We start from the raw sequence: 21,488 nt of genomic DNA, 5'->3' as shown, positions 1-21,488 counted from the left end.
GAAAAGTAGTTGCAGCTGAAGCAGAAACAATTTATTGTGACAACTCTCTTAACCAACAATCAAATTGTTATCTTCACATGATCATTAACACTGATTGCTGAATTAGGTGGTGTGGTTCGGCAAAGGCAAACCTCAATCAATGTTGTTGTAGCATCTTGCCTGCTCTCATAATTGAATTTCTTCTGTTCAATTGATGTTTAAATCACATAGGCCTTAAATTGGATGGTATTTGTCTTGTCCACGTGCCATAAATATTAACTAACCAATTTTTGTCCTATTGTCTTCTTTATCACCTTTTTTCAATATGCACACATGCATATATTATATACATTTATATATATAATTATACATGTCATACTTCAAAAGGTGAGATGAGATGTGGTGAATTTATTATTAATCGAATTAATAAATTTTTAAATACTAAATAATTTGTAAAAAATGAAATAAAATTATATATGTCACATAATTGATGTTAGCAATTGTGATCTTTGAATTTAATTTTTGAAATAAAAAAATGCATTTATGATTACAACACGAAGCTTTGCGGAAGTTCTCTGCCATTGCCCAAGTATCAAGAGATCGTCCAGCGCTGTGGAGGAACTTATCACATGCACATGATTTGTGTTGTTGGTATAATTTGTCTAGGTAATAACAGGATTATCAGCAAACTACAGTGAATTTTAATCGATTTTGAAGTATACAGTGATTTTTGCAGGTACTTTATAAATTATTAAGCCTATTTGGCTCTAATTTGGGTGACCCTGGTTTGATTCGAGGCACAGAAAATTTGGGTCTGAACTTAAAAGGAAGTTGACTAGTAGCCGTGGAACATCTTGCTTAGAGTTCATTGTCGGTGGTTCTTACATTTAATGTCAACCATATTTTGATTGGTTTCTCAAAATCACGCCTCACAATGTAACGGGGAGGAGAACGAGATGAGACAAAATTAGGATTAATTATTAAACAGAAACATTGTTTTTTAAACACTATAATTGTCTTAAATAATTTTTATATATTTAAACATTTATTTTGTGCACTCCGAGACTTAGTCTAGTGGAAAGTGCATTTTTTGTGCACTCCGAGACTTAGTCTGATGGAAAGTGCATCCTTATAATCTTGTGAGATCAAAAGTTCGACTCCCACCCCTATTTTAAACAAAAAATATATATTTATTTTGTGTCGTGCATCATTATTTATAAGAAGTTTTCTTTACTTTAAATAACATTTATACAGTATTTAATTAATTCTTTTACCATTGTTATCATTTATATCTTAATTATTTAAATTATTATTTCTAATCATTACTTTACAATGCTTTCAAAAAAAAAATCATTACTTTACAAAATCTTAAAATTTTTCTAACTAATTTGTTATTTAAACACTATTATATTTTTTCTCACAAAATAATTTTACATCATAATTTATGATGCCTTTGCTATTATAAGGTATAACTCAACCACCCTAAATAATTCTTTTTTACTATTTTATTATTCTTTCCGTTTTAAAAAATGAATTTATTCTTTTTCATTATTTAAAAATATAATTAATATAAATAAAATCAATAAATTTATCTTGCCTTTTCTAATATATTTTCCACTCATATTATTTATTTACTAATTTATTTTTGAACCCAAAAATCTTATTTTTCAATATATTAGATATTGTAAATTTTGAGTATAGTACTACTTCCGTTCAAAAACATACATGTATTTGTGTTTTTTTTTATTAATTAAATACATATAATTAAAAACAATAAATTTTATATTATTTTTTCTAATACATTCTTAACTTATATTATTTAATTACTAATTTATTATTGAAATTAATATATTTTATTTTTAGTATATATTAAACATAAGTATATTAATAAATTAATATAATTATTGAATTAACTAATAATTTTTATACACCACATGATTAAATAATAATTTTATATATAAATTTATGATAGAGTTTTCTTGAAGGTGCACACAACCAACTCATTTATTAACTATTAACTTTACAACTACAAAATAAAAAGATAATCATTAAGAGATGAGATTTTTCTTTATAATTCAACACTCTCACCTTTTTCTTTTTTAAGCCTAACTTCTTTGTTTCCTTTCTTTATGGAAGACGATCTGCATTAATTGACTATCGATGAAAAAAAAGATATTGTTGTCCCTATTAAGAACTCCAGAGATATTCCGATCGTCACTTATGATTTCTGTATGGTGGGAATGTTTCTCACATACAATCCAATCAATTTTCAGAATATGCAGATTTTTTTGGCAGATTTATGACATCCTTTAGAGGAGGTATCTATTATGGAATTAGAGGTAAAAAGATATCTGTTGCAGTTTTTTAATAATATTGATTTTGAAAATATAGGGAATGGGAGCTCTTGGTTGTACAATCGATTTCTGCTTGTTTGGAAGGAGATACAAGGTAATGAAAATCATCTTCATATCCCTCTAATTCATTTTGATTTTTGGGTTCTGATTAAAGACCTCCCTTCTGGTTATTATAATGAGACGTTGACTAAATTGGTCGGAGATTTTGTTGGCCACTATAAAGAGTATGATATGAAAAATGCTTCAGCTATGTCACCAGGCCCTATGAGAGTTAAAGTTCGTTTGGACATTCGACAACCTTTGAAACGACAGAATAAGTTTGTTGGAGATGATGGTACTGTATTTACTGTGAAGTTTCAATACGGAAAACTGACTATTTTTTGCTATCTATGTGGGAAACTGGATCATGTGGAGGCTTTCTGTGACTTGCGGCTGAGGTTGAAGAAAGAGGATATCAAGTTTGGTTGGGGTGATTTCCTCATAGCACCTGTTCGTCGGAACCTGAGACCGAAAAGCTTGTGGCTGCGTGATTCTGGCGATTCTACTCCGCCGAAATTTGTAGCAGGATTGGCATCAATTAACAATTTTGAAAATACTAATTTGACAGCACATAATAGGCAATTCTCCTTATTTGGCAAAAGTCAACCCATTGTAAATAAAGAGACTGAGGACCATATTATGGACATGGACAAGAAATCTGTGGGCCAAGACAGTTCTGATAAGCTTGATGAGGAGATTGCAGTCCGAATAAATGATGATGCTAAAAAAAGGCCAAGAAACACTAAACATAACGTTGTTACAGGTTTTCCTTTCTCTCAACAGGATACCTCTAACAACACCCCTGTAAATGTTAATTTGACAGGTAACAGTGAAGCAGCTCATCCCGTCAAAGGTCGAAATAGCCGAAAGCAATGATCGTCCTGTGTTGGAATTGCCGAGGACTCGGCAATCCTCAGACAGTTAATGCATTGAAGGATTTGGTTACTAGTTACAAGCCGGACATTTTATTTTTGATGGAAACAAAAACTCTTAGTTCTCGCATGAAATTTTTTCGTAATTTTTTATATTTTGATGGTTGCTTCTCAGTCAATAGACAAGGATTGGGAGGAGCTCTTTCATTAATGTGGAATAGTCATGTGTTTGTTTCTGTGATTGACTTTTCTTCAAATTTTATTGATTCGGTTGTGTTCGGAAAGTAATATTCAATTGGGGTTTATTAGTTATTATAGATTTCCGAAATCGCAATGACGATGTCAGTCTTGAAACCTTATTCGAGTTTTATCTCGTAGAAACTCTCTTCCGTGATTTTGTTCGGGAAATTTTAATGATTTATGCTCGAGAGATGAGAAAGAAGGAGGAGTATCTTTGTCAAATTATCTTATGCAGGGGTTTAGACAGACACTTGAGGAGTATATTTGTCAAATTATCTTATACAGGGATTTAATTTTAAATGATTATAAATTTTTATTAGATCATAAAATTGATATTTCTGTTAGATGGATTTATCGTAATATTACTTTAACTGCTCATACTTTGACTAGAGAATATATTAAATATAATCGTTTATCTGTTTGAAATAATACAATTTTTATGTGATAAAATTTTATTAATACAATTAGTATTTTTGATTTAAAAAAAAAAAATCATTATGAGCACAAAAACGACAACGTCCATTTAATTGAAATCAAAGATTGAATAAATTGGTGGGCCTTACGGTTTTTTGTGGTTTTTGTTTTTTTTTCATTTCCAAGGAAAATGAATGGTATCATTTTAGACTCGGTTTATTTAATTAGTTTTATATAATTGTAAATTACAAATATTTAATTTAATAACTATTAAATTCATTTTTATATAAAATTAAAGTTATATTAAATATATATTTTCATAAAGGTACATGCAACCAACTTATTTATTACCCATTAACTGCAAAAAGAAAAAACTAATAATGGATTTTAAATTTAAGTTTTTCTAGAGCTAAGACATTTTGAATTCAAAATTCTGGCTGAGCCAATTAAAAAAAAAAAAAAAAAAAGATAACCACTAAAAAACAAATATCACGACTTTCACTCTATTGAAGTCAAGATCCCAATAAATTGGCTGGCCTTGTTAGTCTTTTGTGATATTCTTTTTATTTAATTTCTATTATTTGACCCATTTGTTTAATTAATTTTACATAAATATAAATTATAAACATTTAATTTAATGAATATTAAATTTATTTTATAACATTAAATATATATTAAATACATTATTTTTTTTATATATACCCTCTATTATTTAAAATCATTGAATATTTATTAATTTAAATTATACATGTCTGTCTTAAGACAAAATAGATAAAGGAAAAGAAATGATGTTTTATTTTTATAATAAAGCAAAAACAATAGGTAGGAAGTTGAACATCAAACGTATTAATCGAATTAAAATCATAACAATAAAAAACTGAAGAAGGCAGAATTTGTGGTGAGTGAAAAAAAATTGTTGACGATAAAAACAAACTAATTAATTAAAATATAAAAAAAGGAAAGTAATTAACTAAAACCCACAAAATATGAAAAAAAAAAAAAAAAAACCAACAACAAAAGATGTGACAACAATACTACCACGTAAGACATCATTCAGAATCAGGATTATGTCAGCCTTCATCTTCTGCTCTGTGGTGAGAGAAATCCACACTCGTTTGCTTTTATTGATATATATAAAATTTATTAAATAGAAAAATCTAAAATAATAAAACTAGGAAAAATTATTTTGTAATCCTTGATATTTAACGTAATTAATATTTATGTCCCTCTATTTTGGCGACCCAACACTTAAGTCCCTCGCTTTCTTTTCTGTCGAAATTCGCAATCTTCCCATCCAAAATAGCCGTTTGGGACATGTGAATTGACAAAATTAATCCTCCTCTTCTTCTTCTTCTTCTTCCTACCCTTTCTGCATTTTCTTCTTCTTCTTTTTTCTTTTTTCTTCTTTCTTCTTCTTCTTCTTCTTCTTCTTCTTCTTCTTCTTCTTCTTCTTCTTCTTCTTCTTCTTCTTCTTCTTCTTCTTCTAGAATTTCAAATTGAGAGAGGGTATTTTTTAAAAAAATTATCACATCTCACCTTTGACTCTTTGACCAAACGGTTTAAATAGACGGAAGGACTACGAATTTGGACGGAAGCAAAAGTGAGGGACTTAAGTGTTGGATCGCCAAAATAGAGGGACAAAAATATTAATTATGTTAAATCTCAGAGATTAAAAAATAATTTTCCCATAAAACTATTATTATTTTTTTAATTGAACATCCTTTTCGTTTTCAGTTTCTTTCAAATTCTTATTTTGAAGATCTTGGTTGAATAAGTGATGTATATATTTTCTGCGGATTCTAGCTCTGACTGGTTCAACTCAATGCCATTTTCACCTAATCTTACACAGAAGCGTATTACCCGTTTTTATAATAAATATATTAGACCTTATCTTAATTGTGAAAATGACTGTATTGATATATATATATATATATATATATATATATATATATATAATATATCAAATTTGGTTTTAAATTAATTTTTTTATATATACTTCAATTAATATATTTAAATAATGGAAGTAATGAAAAATATTTATTTTTTTCCATCGGTTCACAAGTTGTAGGGGGGAAGTGGGGAGTGGTTCCTGGGATACTTTAAACTAAATTTTAAAACATAGAGAATATTCACCTTTCTTCAAAATTCCACTATAAATTTCTGCTGAGAGACGAAAAGAGCGAGCGAGAGAGGGAGAAGATGAAGAAGGACTGGCATCCACTGTTGAGAGGGAAAAGAGAGGGAAAATACAGACATGGGTTCTCATCAGCAGAGATGATAACACTAGGAAGCATATGTGAAGCTGCGTTTCCACCAATTCATATTGATGAAAAGGAACCTCAACCAAGCAAGGCTGTGAAAGATTTCTTTAGAGCTTCTGGTGCTCACAACTCTATACCTGATGAGGTACCTATATTATTACATGTTCTTTTAATTTCTCTTAACAATTTTCACTGTATAAACAAACATATAAGAGGATGTTCTGTGGTTGAACAGCTTGCAGAACTTGTGGTGCAGAGGGGGTTCATAGAAATCGTGATTGTGATGAGATTGGTGTTGCTGATTCTTTCAACTAGAGTTGGGACACTGTTGCTGTGCGGGTCTCTTTGTTTAGGTGAAAAATGGCCTTACATCAATAGTTTCTCGAGCATGTCATTGGAGAAAAGAGAAAAAGTTTTGCAGAAGTGGTTCAAGCACAGGTTTTTCACGCCCATTAGAGTTGGGCTCATTTTCCTTAAAGTCGGCTGCCTTTATGTTTTCTTCAATCGGGTAATCTCTCACTCTAACTAATATCTTTTTTTTTTTCTCTCTCTCTCTTTTCATATATGAAAAAAAGTGAATCTTACGTAGACCAGTTTATATAATAAATGCAAAGAAACTAATAGATGGAGCCACTTCATTTTCATGTGGATGTGATCATTTATTTATATATTAACTTCACCATAAATCAAATTTAAATTTACTTTTTCCATGTGAAAAAATAATGATATTAAAATTTAAGAAAAAAGCCTATTCTTTTGTTAGATTTTTTTTATATTTTCTATATCACTCAATCAAAATGATTAACTTTTTAAATAAAAAAAACTTAACAATTAAATTTTTTTCCCTTCTTTGGAGTTTATCCAGAGTTTATTTGATTAAGGTTAAATGTGAACCGAAGACTTTTTCCATTTTCTCATACATTATTAATAATTTAAAAATTTTACATAAAAATTTCAAATATATTTGGTATTTGTTTCCAAGGTTGATAATAACATCTAAAAAGTTTGCATTTAATTTAAGTTGAATATTTTTACAACAATGAATTTAATAGTTCTTAAATAATCAAATAGAATTAAAAAAAATTAAATAATAAATAATCATGGTATAAATATTTAATATAACCACCATTAAACTCATTTTTATTTATAATAAGTCACCCTTTAAGGAAAATAAAAATGAAAATTTTAAAAATTTTCAGACAGGGAAAACTCTAATATGAATTTGGATAATGCATATTCTCTATGTATGTTAATTTTATAACTATTCTAAAAAAATACAAATAAAACTCATTAATCACCTCTCTTGTCCAGTAACTCGATAATGTGCCTGCTGTCTAACTTTTGTGCTCCATACTTGTTAAGTTGAACAGGAAAAATTTATGTTTTTATTAGTAAAAATATTTAAAATACTTTATTATTTTTAAAATATATATTACTTTATTTAATAATATCTTTTTAGGTGGACGAAAATGGTGAGAACCCATCATGGGAAGCCATCGACTACAAGACGAAGAGTGATAAAAATCCAACCCAAGTTCCAAATGAGAGGCCTCTTCAAGAAGGAGTAATAGAAACTATGTTTGAAACTGACTCCACTCTTGTCGACAACCTTACACAGAAAGGACTGGAAGTTACAAAAGATCCTGGACACAACCTCTACAAAATCAATTGTGATGTTGCCATTGTGGGCTCTGGTTGTGGAGGAGGTGTTGCTGCCGCTATGCTTGCAACTTCCGGCCAAAAGGTGGTTGTTCTGGAGAAAGGGAACTATTTCACTGCCAATGACTATTCTGGTCTGGAAGGCCCTTCCAAGAAAGAGCTATATGAATCAGGGGGAGTCCTTCCGACTGTTGATGGGAAAGTGATGATATTGGCAGGATCAGTAGTTGGAGGAGGTTCTGCTATTAACTGGTCTGCATGTATCAACACACCAAAGCCTGTACTTAAGGAATGGGCTGAGAATCACAAACTTCGTCTCTTTGGAAGCTCTGAATATCTTGCTGCCATGGATACTGTCTGTAAGAGAATTGGAGTTACAGAGAACTGTATAGAGGAGGGGTTTCAAAATCAAGTACTTAGAAAAGGGTGTCAGAAACTTGGCTTTGAAATCAATTCAGTCCCTCGAAATTCCTCAGAGAAACATTACTGTGGAAGTTGTGGTTACGGTTGTCAACAAGGAGACAAGAAGGGGACTGATTCTACATGGCTGGTTGACGCTGTTAATCATGGCGCAGTAATCTTAACAGGATGCAAGGCAGAGAGATTCATTTTAGAACATAACAAGAGTGGAAGTAAAAGGAAAAAGAAATGCCTGGGAGTTATGGCAAGATCACTGAACAATAACATTTCTATGAGATTCCAAATTGAGGCCAAAGTAACAATCTCTGCATGTGGAGCTCTTCTTACCCCACCTTTAATGATTGCTAGTGGATTGAAGAATCCAAACATCGGTCGTAACCTTCATCTCCACCCAGTTCTAATGGCCTGGGGCTATTTTCCGGATTCAAATTCAGAGCTCAAGGGGAAATCCTACGATGGAGGAATAATTACTTCAGTTCACAAGGTGGTAGCAAAAGACTCTACTACAAGGGCCATCATAGAAACTCCTCAACTCGGACCAGCATCGCTTGCTTCATTGATTCCTTGGGAGTGTGGACGAGACATAAAGAACAGAATGCTTAGATTCTCCAGAACTGCTCACTTGATAGCGATAATCAGGGATCAGGGTTCTGGCCAAGTTAAAGTGGAAGGACGAGTAAGCTACAACTTAAATGCATTGGATAGAGAAAATCTCAAGGCTGGCCTGCGGCAATCACTGAGGATTTTAGTAGCTGCTGGAGCTGTCGAAGTGGGTACGCATCGAAGTGATGGGCAGAGAATAAAATGTGAAGGGATTAGCAACAAGGAGCTTGAAGAATTTCTAGACAGAGTTGCTCCATGTGGAGGGCCATTAACACCAGTGAAGGACTGGATGATCTATACCTCAGCCCATCAAATGGGGAGTTGCAGGATGGGCATTAATGAAAAAGAAGGTGCAGTTGATGAGAATGGAGAGAGTTGGGAAGCAGAAGGCCTATTTGTCTGTGATGCAAGTGTTCTCCCAAGTGCTGTCGGAGTCAACCCTATGATTACTGTCCAGTCCACTGCTTACTGTCTCTCTAAGAGATTGGCAGAGTCTTTAAGGAGAGAACAGTAATATACACAAGCTGCAAAGGCAAAACGCATAAACTTCAGCTGGGGATACTGTATTGTGTCAGCTTATAATAATGTTTCTCTAATCTAAGCTTTTTAAGCTGTCCACTTGTGATGTTTGCTTCAGGAAGCCTGTGCAAATAAAGGAGACTTGTCCATGTCTATTGGAAAAGTAATTATTGTACTAAGTTATTACTGCAGAGCATTGCGTACCATGTCACATAATTAAACAGGGATGTAAAGAGCACAGAGATCAAATAGACAGATCATAAGGACAGGACATATGAGTTAAATCTTTCGCTGCAGTAGGTGAAATCTCCATGAGACTATTTTTTTTTATCTAACTGCAATTATTATCATGTTCGCACTTAAAGTGTTTCTAATCAACCATGTTTCAATTAGGATGCATAAGACATGCAACGGCATTGACAAATCAATCACTTAAAGCAACAGACAAAATTCTACTGCTGCTAAAATTTTCACATTTTTTTGCTTGTGACATTAAATCTTCAAGTTCATTATCACAGGGAAAAGCATTACTGAATTGAAGTTACAATTTTCAGATGTACAAAACTTAAAAATGTTATTTGATGCTCTCTTTCTTCAATAAACTTGGAGCTATACAACTCACAGACTTAATTGGATCTGTGAACAATGAGAATGATAAGCTAAGCCTTTTTTTCGCCACACAAGATGTGGAACCTAGCAGCAAGGTGTTGAATTCCCATTAATGTCAGAATTATAGGAACTCTTCCTAACATGAAATCGTCAGGACTTCCATTAAAGTCTGTAATGTATGATTTTTCAGCCATCAGAATCTGTCTCTCGGAACGGTAAGGGGACTGTCTTCACTGCCCTGAACTTGCCAACATTGTTCAGATGCTCATTCTCCAGTCTGTTAAAAAACAAAAACATTTAGAAACCATCAAGTTGATTCATTTTCCATTCTACAATTCACAGAGCCAATAAGCAGATATTAACCTGTAGAAATTCCAATGGCCTCTCCTAATAACCTCTAAAGAAGCCAAGAAAAAATCCAACATTCTTGACTCTACTATATTGAAACGGAACCGCATAACAGTCTCCACCCAAACGACCCTCAGAACTACGTTCAAGGCCTGCAATCCAATTTTTTCAATCTGTTAATGAAGTTAATAGTTTAATGCTTGCAAAGAACGTTTACTTGGAAGAGAACTCACAATGGAAATGTAGTAGATGCTCTTGTTCTTTAGAATCAAATCATCTCTTAGCCAAAGATTCTTGGATTTTGGATTGAGAAGCCCCCAATCCTTGACAAAATCCCAGTATAACTGATAAACTGTAGCCAAAGCAGAAGTAACCAACACTATACCAAACCATAGATGATTCTCTTGCCTAGCGTAAGTTAACCTGGCACCGGCTGCTACCATGGCAGAAACATACTTCCCCATGTTTGCTAAATGGTTAACGTCACATTCATCAAACCATCTTCTTGCACACTTCCAATATCCAATGTTGAAAACAAAACCAGTTAGTTATTGGATGTATAGAAGTTTTTTATGGGAGAAAATTTTCCATGTGAAGTGGTGTTACCTGCATAGCTCGCCAATAATACGGCAAAAATGAAATGACATAAGCTAGCTCCCTATATAGCCTTCCATTTTGGCAGGTTTCGTATCTATGTGTTCGAAAACTCCCTGCTAAAAAGTAGCATGCCGTGGATTCCAAGTGCCTCATCAGTGGAATCTATATCAACAATCACAGCGTCATTGAAAATGAGGGAAAAAGAAAAAAGAAAAACAAATTGGTTGATGAGAGGAGAATCACCTGGCTAGTAAGTTGATCTGCCATGAAAAAGTCTACCATCAAAACCTGCACAAGTGATGTTTCAAAGGTGTTGCATTACATATATGTTGAAAATTGAACAAGAAACAACATTAGGAAGTGAATGTACCTTATAAAATGGAGAGCAGATTATGTTGCGAATAACACGAAGGAAGCAGTACCGTGTTGAGCGATAGAAGATGTCAAATGGGCAGAAAAGCAACGCCATGAAAATCTGGTAATAATACAATTGGAAATCATTTAGCACAATCGATGTTTATTAAACTGAACAAATAACTAAGAACAGCAGCAAAACTTACTAGGAGTAGAATTCCAGGAATGGCATCAACATGTGTGGGGGAAAAGCCATTAGCCCTCAAGAGAAGATGGATTACCATTGAAGCGACAACAGAGGTCATGAAAGTGGTGCAAATAAGAAATGCATCTCTATACTTGAGGGCTGTGGTGGGTTGAAATTCAAAAATGAAATTGTAATTGATCCTTGTGCTCTTCCACATGAAGAGGTTGCACCCATACATGAACAAATGCAAGCTTAACAAAGCAAACACACTGCAAGAAATCACATTAACCCTTTAGTGCATCATTTGCATATGCCCTTTGTTGTTATTATTATTACTATATTATTTTTACTATTACGTAAGGAGTATTCTCAATTAAGTCGATAATTTGTCGGTACGAAACCTTTCCCAACAGACAGCTGAATATCACGTGTGGTAAACTTATTAAATTCATAACTGATAGGCTATTTATAAATTTATTTTATTTTCTACTTATCCAGTATAAATCTTAAATTGCTTTCTAGCATAATGGAATCTAGATTATTAATTAAGAATGAAAAGCTCCCAATATTAATATTTTTGTTAAATTATTGAGTAATTTGTAATATTTTCCGACATGCCAAAATTATTAAATTTATAATATAAATCTTAATTGTGAATTACCTGAAAACAGGATAGACAGTCTCCACATATGATCTCTCAGTATTGGGCTTAAAAATGCCAGACAAATGTGCCAAGATTGCATATACACTAAACAGGGACACAAAACAACCTGTAAACAAGCCTGCAAATACAGGAAATAAAAGAATAATCAGCAAAAATAATGTGCCAAGAATAATCAGCTTGGTGGGTAATATTCAAATTGCACTATCTAATATTTCATAGGAGTGGAATATTTAGTGGCCACAACAAAATTCTTATGTGGCTTTTTTCAGAGAGACCAATCAAATCATCCTTTTGTTAATTGAAAAAAAGAAAAGTAGAGCTTGTAAATGGCTGAGGTTCATGTCATGGGGCTATTCAAATAAGGCAGTTTTTAGACTTTTTGCGCTTTAACTTTTATTTATTCTTCATATGTACTTCATAAGCAAAAACCAAATTGTTTTCCAGATGCTTCTGCCACTACCACACATGAATATATATTAACTTGTTTTTATTTCATTCAAATTGAGAGATGCAATATAAAATATAAATTTTAAAAAATAATTATATTAATATTACCAACAAAAAAGGTGACCATGTGAGACTCCTTCTGCTGCTGGGGTCTGAGGAACTTCATTGCCTTTTTCCTGTCATTGTTGGCGAAGTGCTTTGTGAAAATGGACTCCACTTCATCCATTAACCTAACCACCTTATCAAACCAAATATAATAATATCAAACTCATAATGCTGACTAGCTAGAAACCCATTTACTCCAATTATCCACATCCACTTCCATTGAGTTACACAACTTCAAACCCTTTTTTGAACACTAATAATAGCAACATGATTTAGTGACTTTGCCCTAAAATTCTGATTTGGGCACAGACATTAGTTTGTGGGTGAAAGAATAAGAACCTCATGCGCATATATGCTTCGAAAGACATTTCTATTTTTATGTTTTTTTTTAAAAAAAAATGGTGTGATGGGAAGATAAAATCATACCTTATCAGAGCTAATGAAGTGGGATCTCTTCACTGCTTTTAGATAACTTGCTGATGCCTGCTGGTTTGCTACCTGCTTGTGTGGACAGCAAAATGCCAATTGTGAATTTTTCTTACAAGTTATCATGACAGTCAAGTAATTTTTAATTTTTATGTAGTCTCTCTTTGTTTCTTTATGAGTTTTCAGATGTCTACTTCTTGAAAGTTTCTGATATGCCAAATAAAGAAAAGAACTCTTGTGATTTTCTTGCAGGAATGGTATTTTCTACACTCTTGTTCTTGTTTTTGTATTGTTCTCCAGCTAGCTGTGATATAATTAATATAAATTAATTACCTTGTCAAATTTCTTGAGTATTTTGGTAAAAGCCACCATGTTGAGTGAGCTGCATATTTCCCAGAAATAGTAAAAGGATTACAATCTGGTAAATGATGCAAACAATGATCTTGAATAGCATCTAGGAAAAGCTCCACTACCCTACAACTAAATATTGATTATATTTAAAAATCAAAGATTTGAGTAAGAAGGCATATATGTTAAAAACCTGTAAGTTTTGAGGAGGCCAAGGCCTCTGTAAAGCTCGACGAAAGCTCCTCTAATCATCTTCTCAGCACACTGGACCTTCTTCTTGTTAATGAAATCTCCTGCAGGAGCTGCTTCCTTTTTGGGATTATTAACCAAATCTTCCCAAAGCATAGACGTAATAGCTGAGATTGTTCTTGTTGGAGTGGTAGCAGGAATGTCTATTCTCATAGCCATTTTTGGCTTCCCTTTCTTCGTTTTCGACCTGCTGCCTGAATTTATAAAATTTACCCCATTTTTCTCTAGTGCTGCTATTACTTCATCAGCTTCTGATGATTCTCCTGAGTTATCATTCGTTTCGTTGGTGGTCTCTGCATAAAAATAGAATTTCTTTAATTTTTTTAAATAATATCATGAGCCAAATATTCAATTAAATGAATCATAATTAATAGATTTGTTGGGGGTCGCTTTCTATCAAGGCTTGAAACAAAGATAATGATAATAATATTTTCCAAAAAAAAAAAAATCTGGTTCGAATTCCATCTTAAAATTATCCGAATAAAAATTTTTTTAAAAAAATTGAAATCTCACTTGCTTTTAAATGTGAATTGTGACGAATATTGAGTCTACTTTCTTTATTTATTTTCCATTTCTGGTAACTTATTTGTCGTGGGACAGCTGCTTTTGCTACCCAAACACAAAAACATTTATCTTTTTAAAAGCTTTTTATCAGGTGTTTACGTTAGCCACCTAACAACTTTAATTTTTGAATTAAAATTATTTTTGTTAAATAAAGTAAAATAAATAAATTTAAAACGTTATAATTCGAAAATTTATGTTTTTAATATAAAAAATTGAAATATATATTTATTTATTTAATATATGTTTTACAAACTTTAACGGACCAATAGAAACCAACGTGATTGCTTCAATTATTAATATATCAATATCATGCTATTATGTGTTCCACGATAACGAGAGAAAAAAGTTTACCAGAATAATTAGAATTCCGGGGGGAAGATGACCATGAAGAAAGATTATTAAAAACTCCGGCAGCATTGGGCTTCCGGCGGCGGTTGTTGAGAATTTGTTTGAGATCTAACAAAATCTGAAGCTGCTTGTTAAGAAGCTCTCCTCTCTCGAGCAACTCACTTTCTCTATCCTTGTAAAACTGGTTCACTTTGTTAAGTTCTTCATCTAATCTCTCGAAAAACACCCTCACCTGACCAAAAAATTTCATTAAAAAAATATGAACATCCGACACATAATAATTAATGGCCATATTAATTGACAAAATATACCTCGTCTTCCTCGGAGAACAACTGAAGAAGCTCAGTTTGGTAGATTTCTTCATGATGATCACCTTCCTCCATGGTTTTTCTTCTCACCTGCAACCAAGTAGATATAAAAAATGGATGCTTGCTCTATATATGAAACAGGTTCACAAACTCTTTCATTCTATTTCTCTCTTGTCTTTTCCATGGATCTTTTTAGGGCATGCTTCCTTTGTTTTTCTCCTTTGTTAGATTCACGATACTTTCGTGATTTTGGGCATCCTTACATAACCGTTTCCTTGATTTCGTATAGATTTTCAAACCCAAATTATAATATTCTTCACTTGATTTGACCACTTAATTAATAAGAAATCAACACAAGCACTAAGCTTGCTGGAATACTGTAAGTTATTGAATTCGAATATCAATTCACATGGTGTTTTTAATACAAAAACCATAATATGTACATGACAGAGAAGGAAATGAGATTATGTTCTAACATTGGGAGTCACTTAGAAGGAACGTAGGGTGATAGATTGAACAAAATATGTGGGACCCGTTTAATCAATGGTGGAAATTTAATTCTTGGGTGTAAGTAAAGTAGAACATGGAAGATAGAAACTATAAACGAGCACCTCAAAAGTTTTGTAAAGGGAAAAAAGAAGGTAAGGTGGCACGTAAGAGTAGAGACGCCGAAACTTGAGGACATGAAAAGGGAAACAGCCAGGGTTATCGGCGGATACATTCACCTGTCGGAAAATCCTCATATATATGTATTTTTAAGGTTTATTTTTAACAACTCCGACAGTTCCACTTATAGTTTTCGCCTGAAAATAATGCCACTTTGCTCCCTTGCTATTGGCCCAAAATGGTACATAACGCGGCATAATACGAAACAAACCATCTCGGTGTCAAAGAAACCCAAGTTTATAAATATATTAAAGAAACCCAAATAGAGATGAGTGGAAGTGTGTGGTTTACCTGAATGATCTCAGTTTTGGAATCGGAGCGGAAGAAATAGTTGGAGAATTTGCAAGCGAAGAAGCGAACAGGGTCGAAAATGGAGACACCAAATTCATGGTTAAGTACTTGTTGGGTTTGTTTTGATTTTCTTGAGAGTTTAATCTTCTTAATGTGTTTCTTGAGTTGCCAGTAGTTAACAAAGGCTTCCTTCCATTCAGGGATGAGTTGAGCTTCAAGCTCCTTTGAGAACTTGACCATTTTCTTCTTCTGTTCTCTCTCTGTAAGGGATTAAAGCAAGTGAAGAGTGAGAGAGAGAGAGGGAAAGAGAAAGCGAGAAGCTTATCAGAAGGGTGAGAGGGATTAGAGAGGTTTATATATGTGATATGGAGAGAGAGAAGAAAGAGAGACGTGAGGAGAAATATGAAGTGAGGTTGCTTGTTAATAATGTATATATCAATCTTTTTGTTAACATTGGACTATCTTTTTCTTTACGTACTATTTGCTATTGTTTCATTCATATAGCAAATTATTAAATGCTTACCACCTTATCATATATCCTTAAAGATAAATCTATTTTATATATATAATTGATAAAAAAAATTAAAAATTAAAAATTTTAATTTTAATTTATATAGATCTACTTATAGACTTAGCTTGATGACGAGTGCATCTAAATAAATTTGAAAGTTCTCGTATTATACTTTTTCAATCACCAATTCTCAATTTAAAAGAAAAAAAAAAACAGATAAAACTCTTTAATTAAAACCATTCAATAATTCCACATTCATAAAAAGTTTTATAAAACACAGAAAATAAAAAAAAAGATAATGTTATCAATTTTTTTTTTTAATTTTTATAATTGAAATATATTATTAGTATGTAGAAATAAAAAAAATAGCATGTCCACCACCATCTGGTACCATATCAATAGATAACTCTTATACTTTTGCAAATCAGAAATATAACTATAAAACATCATTGTAGCCTTTTTAATAATAGAGATAATTTCCATTAAAATTTTAAATTATGCACCTTTTTAATTATATTTTTAATTTTTTTTATAAAAATACCATATATTAATAATATTTTTATAATTATATTGTCTATTTATATTTTCATTAAAAATTAACAGGGAATATTTTTAGTGAGGCAGACCTAATTTTTTTTTTAAATTAAAATATATTATCTCCGACAGTCAGATATATATATATATATATATTCTCAAGTAATGAAAGAATTTAACATGTGTATTTTAAATATTAAATAAAATAAAATTGAAGAAATTAAATATATAAGTGGATTATAGAAAGCATGGTGATAGTGGCCTGCAACATAAACCCTAGTCCGTAGCGAAGGGATTAATTAATTTTATTTGTTGATTTGAAAAGTGGAAGATGACTAAGCAAATAATATATTTCCCATCAAGTGGACTTCGTACATTGGAAATTGAATTCCACAAAAGAAAATTAGGTTGTAATTTTCTTGCTAATTAAGTCAAATAACCATATATTAATTAATTTCAAAAATAATTTATTTAACTTATAATAAAATAAATTAACAAAAATAATTTACAATTTTATTAAAGAAAACTAAAAGTTAACAAAATCTCTTAAACTAGAAATCCAACTCAGAACAGGATAAAATTTGTTAAAAACCCACTCCAGGCTTCGTTTCGCCGTGTTTTTTAATTTAGTTTAAAGAATTTGGACATGTCCATTCCATTGAGTCAATCTCAAATCTTTATGCATCAGATATTTAATTAATTAAGAATTTTTAATTAATTAGGGTCATTATCTAGATTCAGTTTTTAGGTAAAATTCGTATCTTGTTAAAATAAACTGGATATGCAAGTCTGGAGTTTTTGTCTTAAGCTGATTTCCCAAACTTCCCACCATATGCTTAACCACAATTAATTATTGATTAATGCTTAAAAGAAATCATTAATTATTTAGACTTTAGTGTAGATTCTGAATCTAGTTGTTGCAAAACTCAAGTTCAAATTAATACAAAGATTCATGAATTGTTATTGATGGTCAACTATATATATAGACTTCATGCCATGATTGAGTTGAACATGACTGAAATAAATTTTGGAATGAAATTAAGAAATATATAATTGTTTTTTTAATTAATTATGGTGTGACATTTATGCAATTATTAATGACAACATGCATGTACAAAGAACACGTAATCATTTTTTATATAAATTATAAATTGGCAAATGAAATCAGAGCAAAATGCCTATTAAAATATATGAAAATCTCTTTTATTTTATTTTATTTTAATGCTTTAGTGTAAGAATATACACAGAGAATATTCCAAATAAATAAATTAAGAAAATTAAAAAAAGGTAAATTGGGTGGCCTCACGCAGGCTCATCAAGCTCCCCATTAGTGCTAACTCATCTTCCACAAGCAATAGCTATCTATGCCAAGAGAAATTTACGATACGATTGTATCTTAATCAATGATTATAATAGATTTCACGATAATTAATTATATAAATTTGATTTAGATAAATATTTTTAATGAAAAATATATATGCATGATTTTTTTATTTATTTATTTTAATCTCTTTTATCTTATTTGTCTATTTCTTGGAGACTTGGCAAAATTGAATAAGAAAAGGCTTGGATACGCATTATTGCTTGAATTTTTAGGCATGGCATACCCACGATCGATGTGTTTCTTTGGTATTATTGGTTACTTAATCTGAAGCTTATTCTTTGATTAATTAAATATTCATTTTGTAATATAAAAGATGAAAAACAATTGGTGAACAAAGGCTAGAGATGTACTGAGTGGAGGATAAATAATTAGAATCTTTGAAATGTGGCAGCCAGCCAGCCAGCCACCCAGATATATAATCAGAGTTAGAGAGATTAATACCTAAAAAAAAGTAATTAAACATTAAATGCACTGTAATTCACATCTCTGATACATTGCATAAGATTAAAGCACAAGGGGGTTGGCTTTTTTTTTTGGTGCACCGAAACACGTGTATAGATTCTTTTCCAGAATATACACAACAGTTTCCATATCCAACTGGGAAGAATTTAATTCTGTGGTGTAATTGGATGATCAATGGATCTAATGTAAGCCCCTGTAGACTGTGGAGAAGTTGTTTTGTACAGTGTCAGAAACTCCAACACTGGCTTTAGTGGGAAGCTGATGATATATTACTGTGGAGCCAACGACACAAACACTTGCTTTCCTTTCTCTTTTTTCCCCCAGAATATGAGTGTTACATGACGTTGAAACAATAACCACAGCATTGATTAGCTTGTTAATGGGAATTTTGTAGTGGCTTCTTTTATTTTTCTATTATTATTTTGTGGAAAAAAAAAACCCATAGTTAAAAATTTAGGGCAACAAAACTGTGCCAACGAGTTTAGGACATCATGGGATACTGAAGCTGCGTGGGTTAATGTCCATGAAGTAGGAGACTCAGACATTAATGTTAGGGTCTGAAAAGATGTCTAGATTAAGAGCAAGTTGGATTTCAAAAGTGCCCCTTATGTTGGGAGAAGCCAAAACTCAGTGTACCCAATTGGATAAAAGGCCTAAAGGAGAGAAGGACAACTTATGAATTCTGATTATTAAAAAGTGGCAGAGACCTTGTAGTAGTAGATGGCCTTGTGGTAGGCATAAGAGCCAGAGACATGCTCAGTTAATACCTCCCTCAACATATGTTTCTTGTTGTTTTGTTGTGGTTATGGATTGGATTGCTCACTTTCCACTGCAGCAGGAAAGAATAATATCAATTAATTCTAAATTACTATGTGTGAGGCCTTTCTAGGTCACATTTCCATTCAAGTGTAGCTTTTTGCAGCAAAGATAAATATAAATAATATGCATTTCCCACTAATGGGTCTTGTATTCAACATTTATTTCCATACAATGGAATTTAACCATTTCTAGCTCAGCTTTAATCTTTTGAGGGATATATATTTACTGTTGGAGTGAAAATGACATGACCCTATTGTTGCCTAAAAATTTAATTTTATATTAAAAATTATATATATATATATATATATATCAAATTTAAATAAAAAATGTTTTGATGAATTGGCCTAATTGATGTGATGACACGAAAAAAGCAGCATTTGGATTGTCATGAGTGAGGGGCAGTCAAATTGCTTCTCTGTCTCAGGCTGACAACTAATTCCCACAATGGTGAAAAGTGGGTTAGATGGAGTTGGATTTGATTTTCAATTTGAAGATGCAAGCTTTGATACTAACAATTCTTTTTCAATTTAAATAGCTAAATTGTTTTGGGATAGATATATTCATGCATGCCTATTTCACTTTTATATTGGTCATTGATCTTTTATGGAGGGATAGAATGGCTGTATATTAATTTTTGTAATTTTTCACTCCAGATTCTCATATCTCAAAATAAAGATTTTAGGGCTCTTGCTATGACCTTTACATGGAAAATATGGACATCCAAAAATAATTTATTGTGGACCAAATGATTTCTTCAGCAAGACAAATATGGGAGGAGGCCAAACTCTCCGTTTCGGATTGGGCAGCGGCACAACAAATTGAGTGCAGTTCCGGCGCGGTGGCTATACCAAGGCATCAGTGGAGAGAGGTGGTCTACACGTCTCATACATCCTTTGATTTTGATCATGCTTTCCCTCAGGTCCATTCTGCTGCTACTAGTTTAGGCCATTTTGCATGGCTCTGTCAAGTGGATGTAGCTTTGTTTCAGGTTCAAGACTTTGTTGAATATGGTTTTGTGGTTGAAAATTTCAAAGTTATCTTTCAGCAAGCTGTTTCTGCCTTCTTGGAAGGTAGTGGCTCGCCGGCTCTTGTGGAAATTTTTGCTTTCCCCAGTATTTGCTTTATGCGACAAAATACTTACCCTTTAATGGTTGTATTATATTATACTCTTTTTATGTGATTCAAACTCTTCGTTTATCTGTTTTTAATTTTTTGAATTAGGTGTAGTATTATAAGATTATAAATTTTTATTAAATTTTAAAATTGATATTTTTATTCGTTGAGTTCATCGACAGAAAACTTTAATTGCTCATACTTTAAAATAGAAACTCTACTTGTTATACTCAATTGTTTATTTGGAACATTATTCCATATTATTTATCATAATTTTATTAATATAAATTTTTCTTAAAAACTTTTCAAAAAACAAAATAGTATACAAATACTTAATATGACTTCATCACTCATAAACATTTTAAGATTTTGAGTTAAATTAGGTATTTATCATATAAATAAATTTATAAAAGAATAAAGAAACCCAAATTCTAAATTTAATACCTTTTATATTTTTTAAAATATCGCCGTTTCCACATATCATAAATAATTTAATTATTTATATGTTATAATTTAAATTAAGTTTCACATGGATGGAGAATTGACCTATAAACTATATATTTATATATTAGAATGCAAACTAAGTTGCTAATGGAGAATTATCCACAAGTTAATTAGGTAACCTCCCATTAATTTTGGCTTTAGCCTTTAATTAGGATCATGTTTGTAAAATTTTAATTTGCTAAAGAAACAAAATCACAGGTTTCGTAATCGTGATGCCCTCTTAAATGGATTATGCTACTGAATTCGGTATGGTGCATTACACGCCATATTATGGATTTAATTATATTAAT

General features: G+C 31.7%; 2 protein-coding genes across 2 annotated transcripts; one reads left to right on the top strand and one right to left on the bottom strand.

The window, feature by feature from the left end:
* The first annotated feature begins 5,951 nt into the window (after positions 1-5,951).
* On the top strand, positions 5,952-9,509 carry LOC110612003 (long-chain-alcohol oxidase FAO1). Its single transcript, XM_021752615.2, has 3 exons — positions 5,952-6,304; positions 6,395-6,667; positions 7,619-9,509. Exons 1-3 carry the CDS (start codon positions 6,098-6,100, stop codon positions 9,353-9,355), a joined length of 2,217 nt encoding a protein of 738 aa, XP_021608307.1. The 5' UTR covers positions 5,952-6,097; the 3' UTR covers positions 9,356-9,509.
* A 267-nt stretch (positions 9,510-9,776) lies between these two features.
* On the bottom strand, positions 9,777-16,277 carry LOC110612002 (phosphate transporter PHO1). Its single transcript, XM_021752614.2, has 15 exons — positions 15,872-16,277; positions 14,918-15,004; positions 14,610-14,838; positions 13,639-13,987; positions 13,431-13,479; positions 13,098-13,169; positions 12,675-12,804; positions 12,117-12,237; positions 11,475-11,724; positions 11,285-11,389; positions 11,158-11,202; positions 10,924-11,076; positions 10,551-10,829; positions 10,333-10,469; positions 9,777-10,246 (listed from the first exon to the last, which is right to left on the bottom strand). Exons 1-15 carry the CDS (start codon positions 16,109-16,111, stop codon positions 10,156-10,158), a joined length of 2,337 nt encoding a protein of 778 aa, XP_021608306.1. The 5' UTR covers positions 16,112-16,277; the 3' UTR covers positions 9,777-10,155.
* Between the last annotated feature and the right edge of the window lie 5,211 nt (positions 16,278-21,488).

Source organism: Manihot esculenta, chromosome 3 (genome assembly GCF_001659605.2).
Source record: "Manihot esculenta cultivar AM560-2 chromosome 3, M.esculenta_v8, whole genome shotgun sequence".
NCBI lineage: Eukaryota > Viridiplantae > Streptophyta > Magnoliopsida > Malpighiales > Euphorbiaceae > Manihot > Manihot esculenta.
The sequence above is the reverse complement of the archived record's forward strand: the minus strand, read 5'-3'. Positions and strand labels throughout refer to the sequence as shown.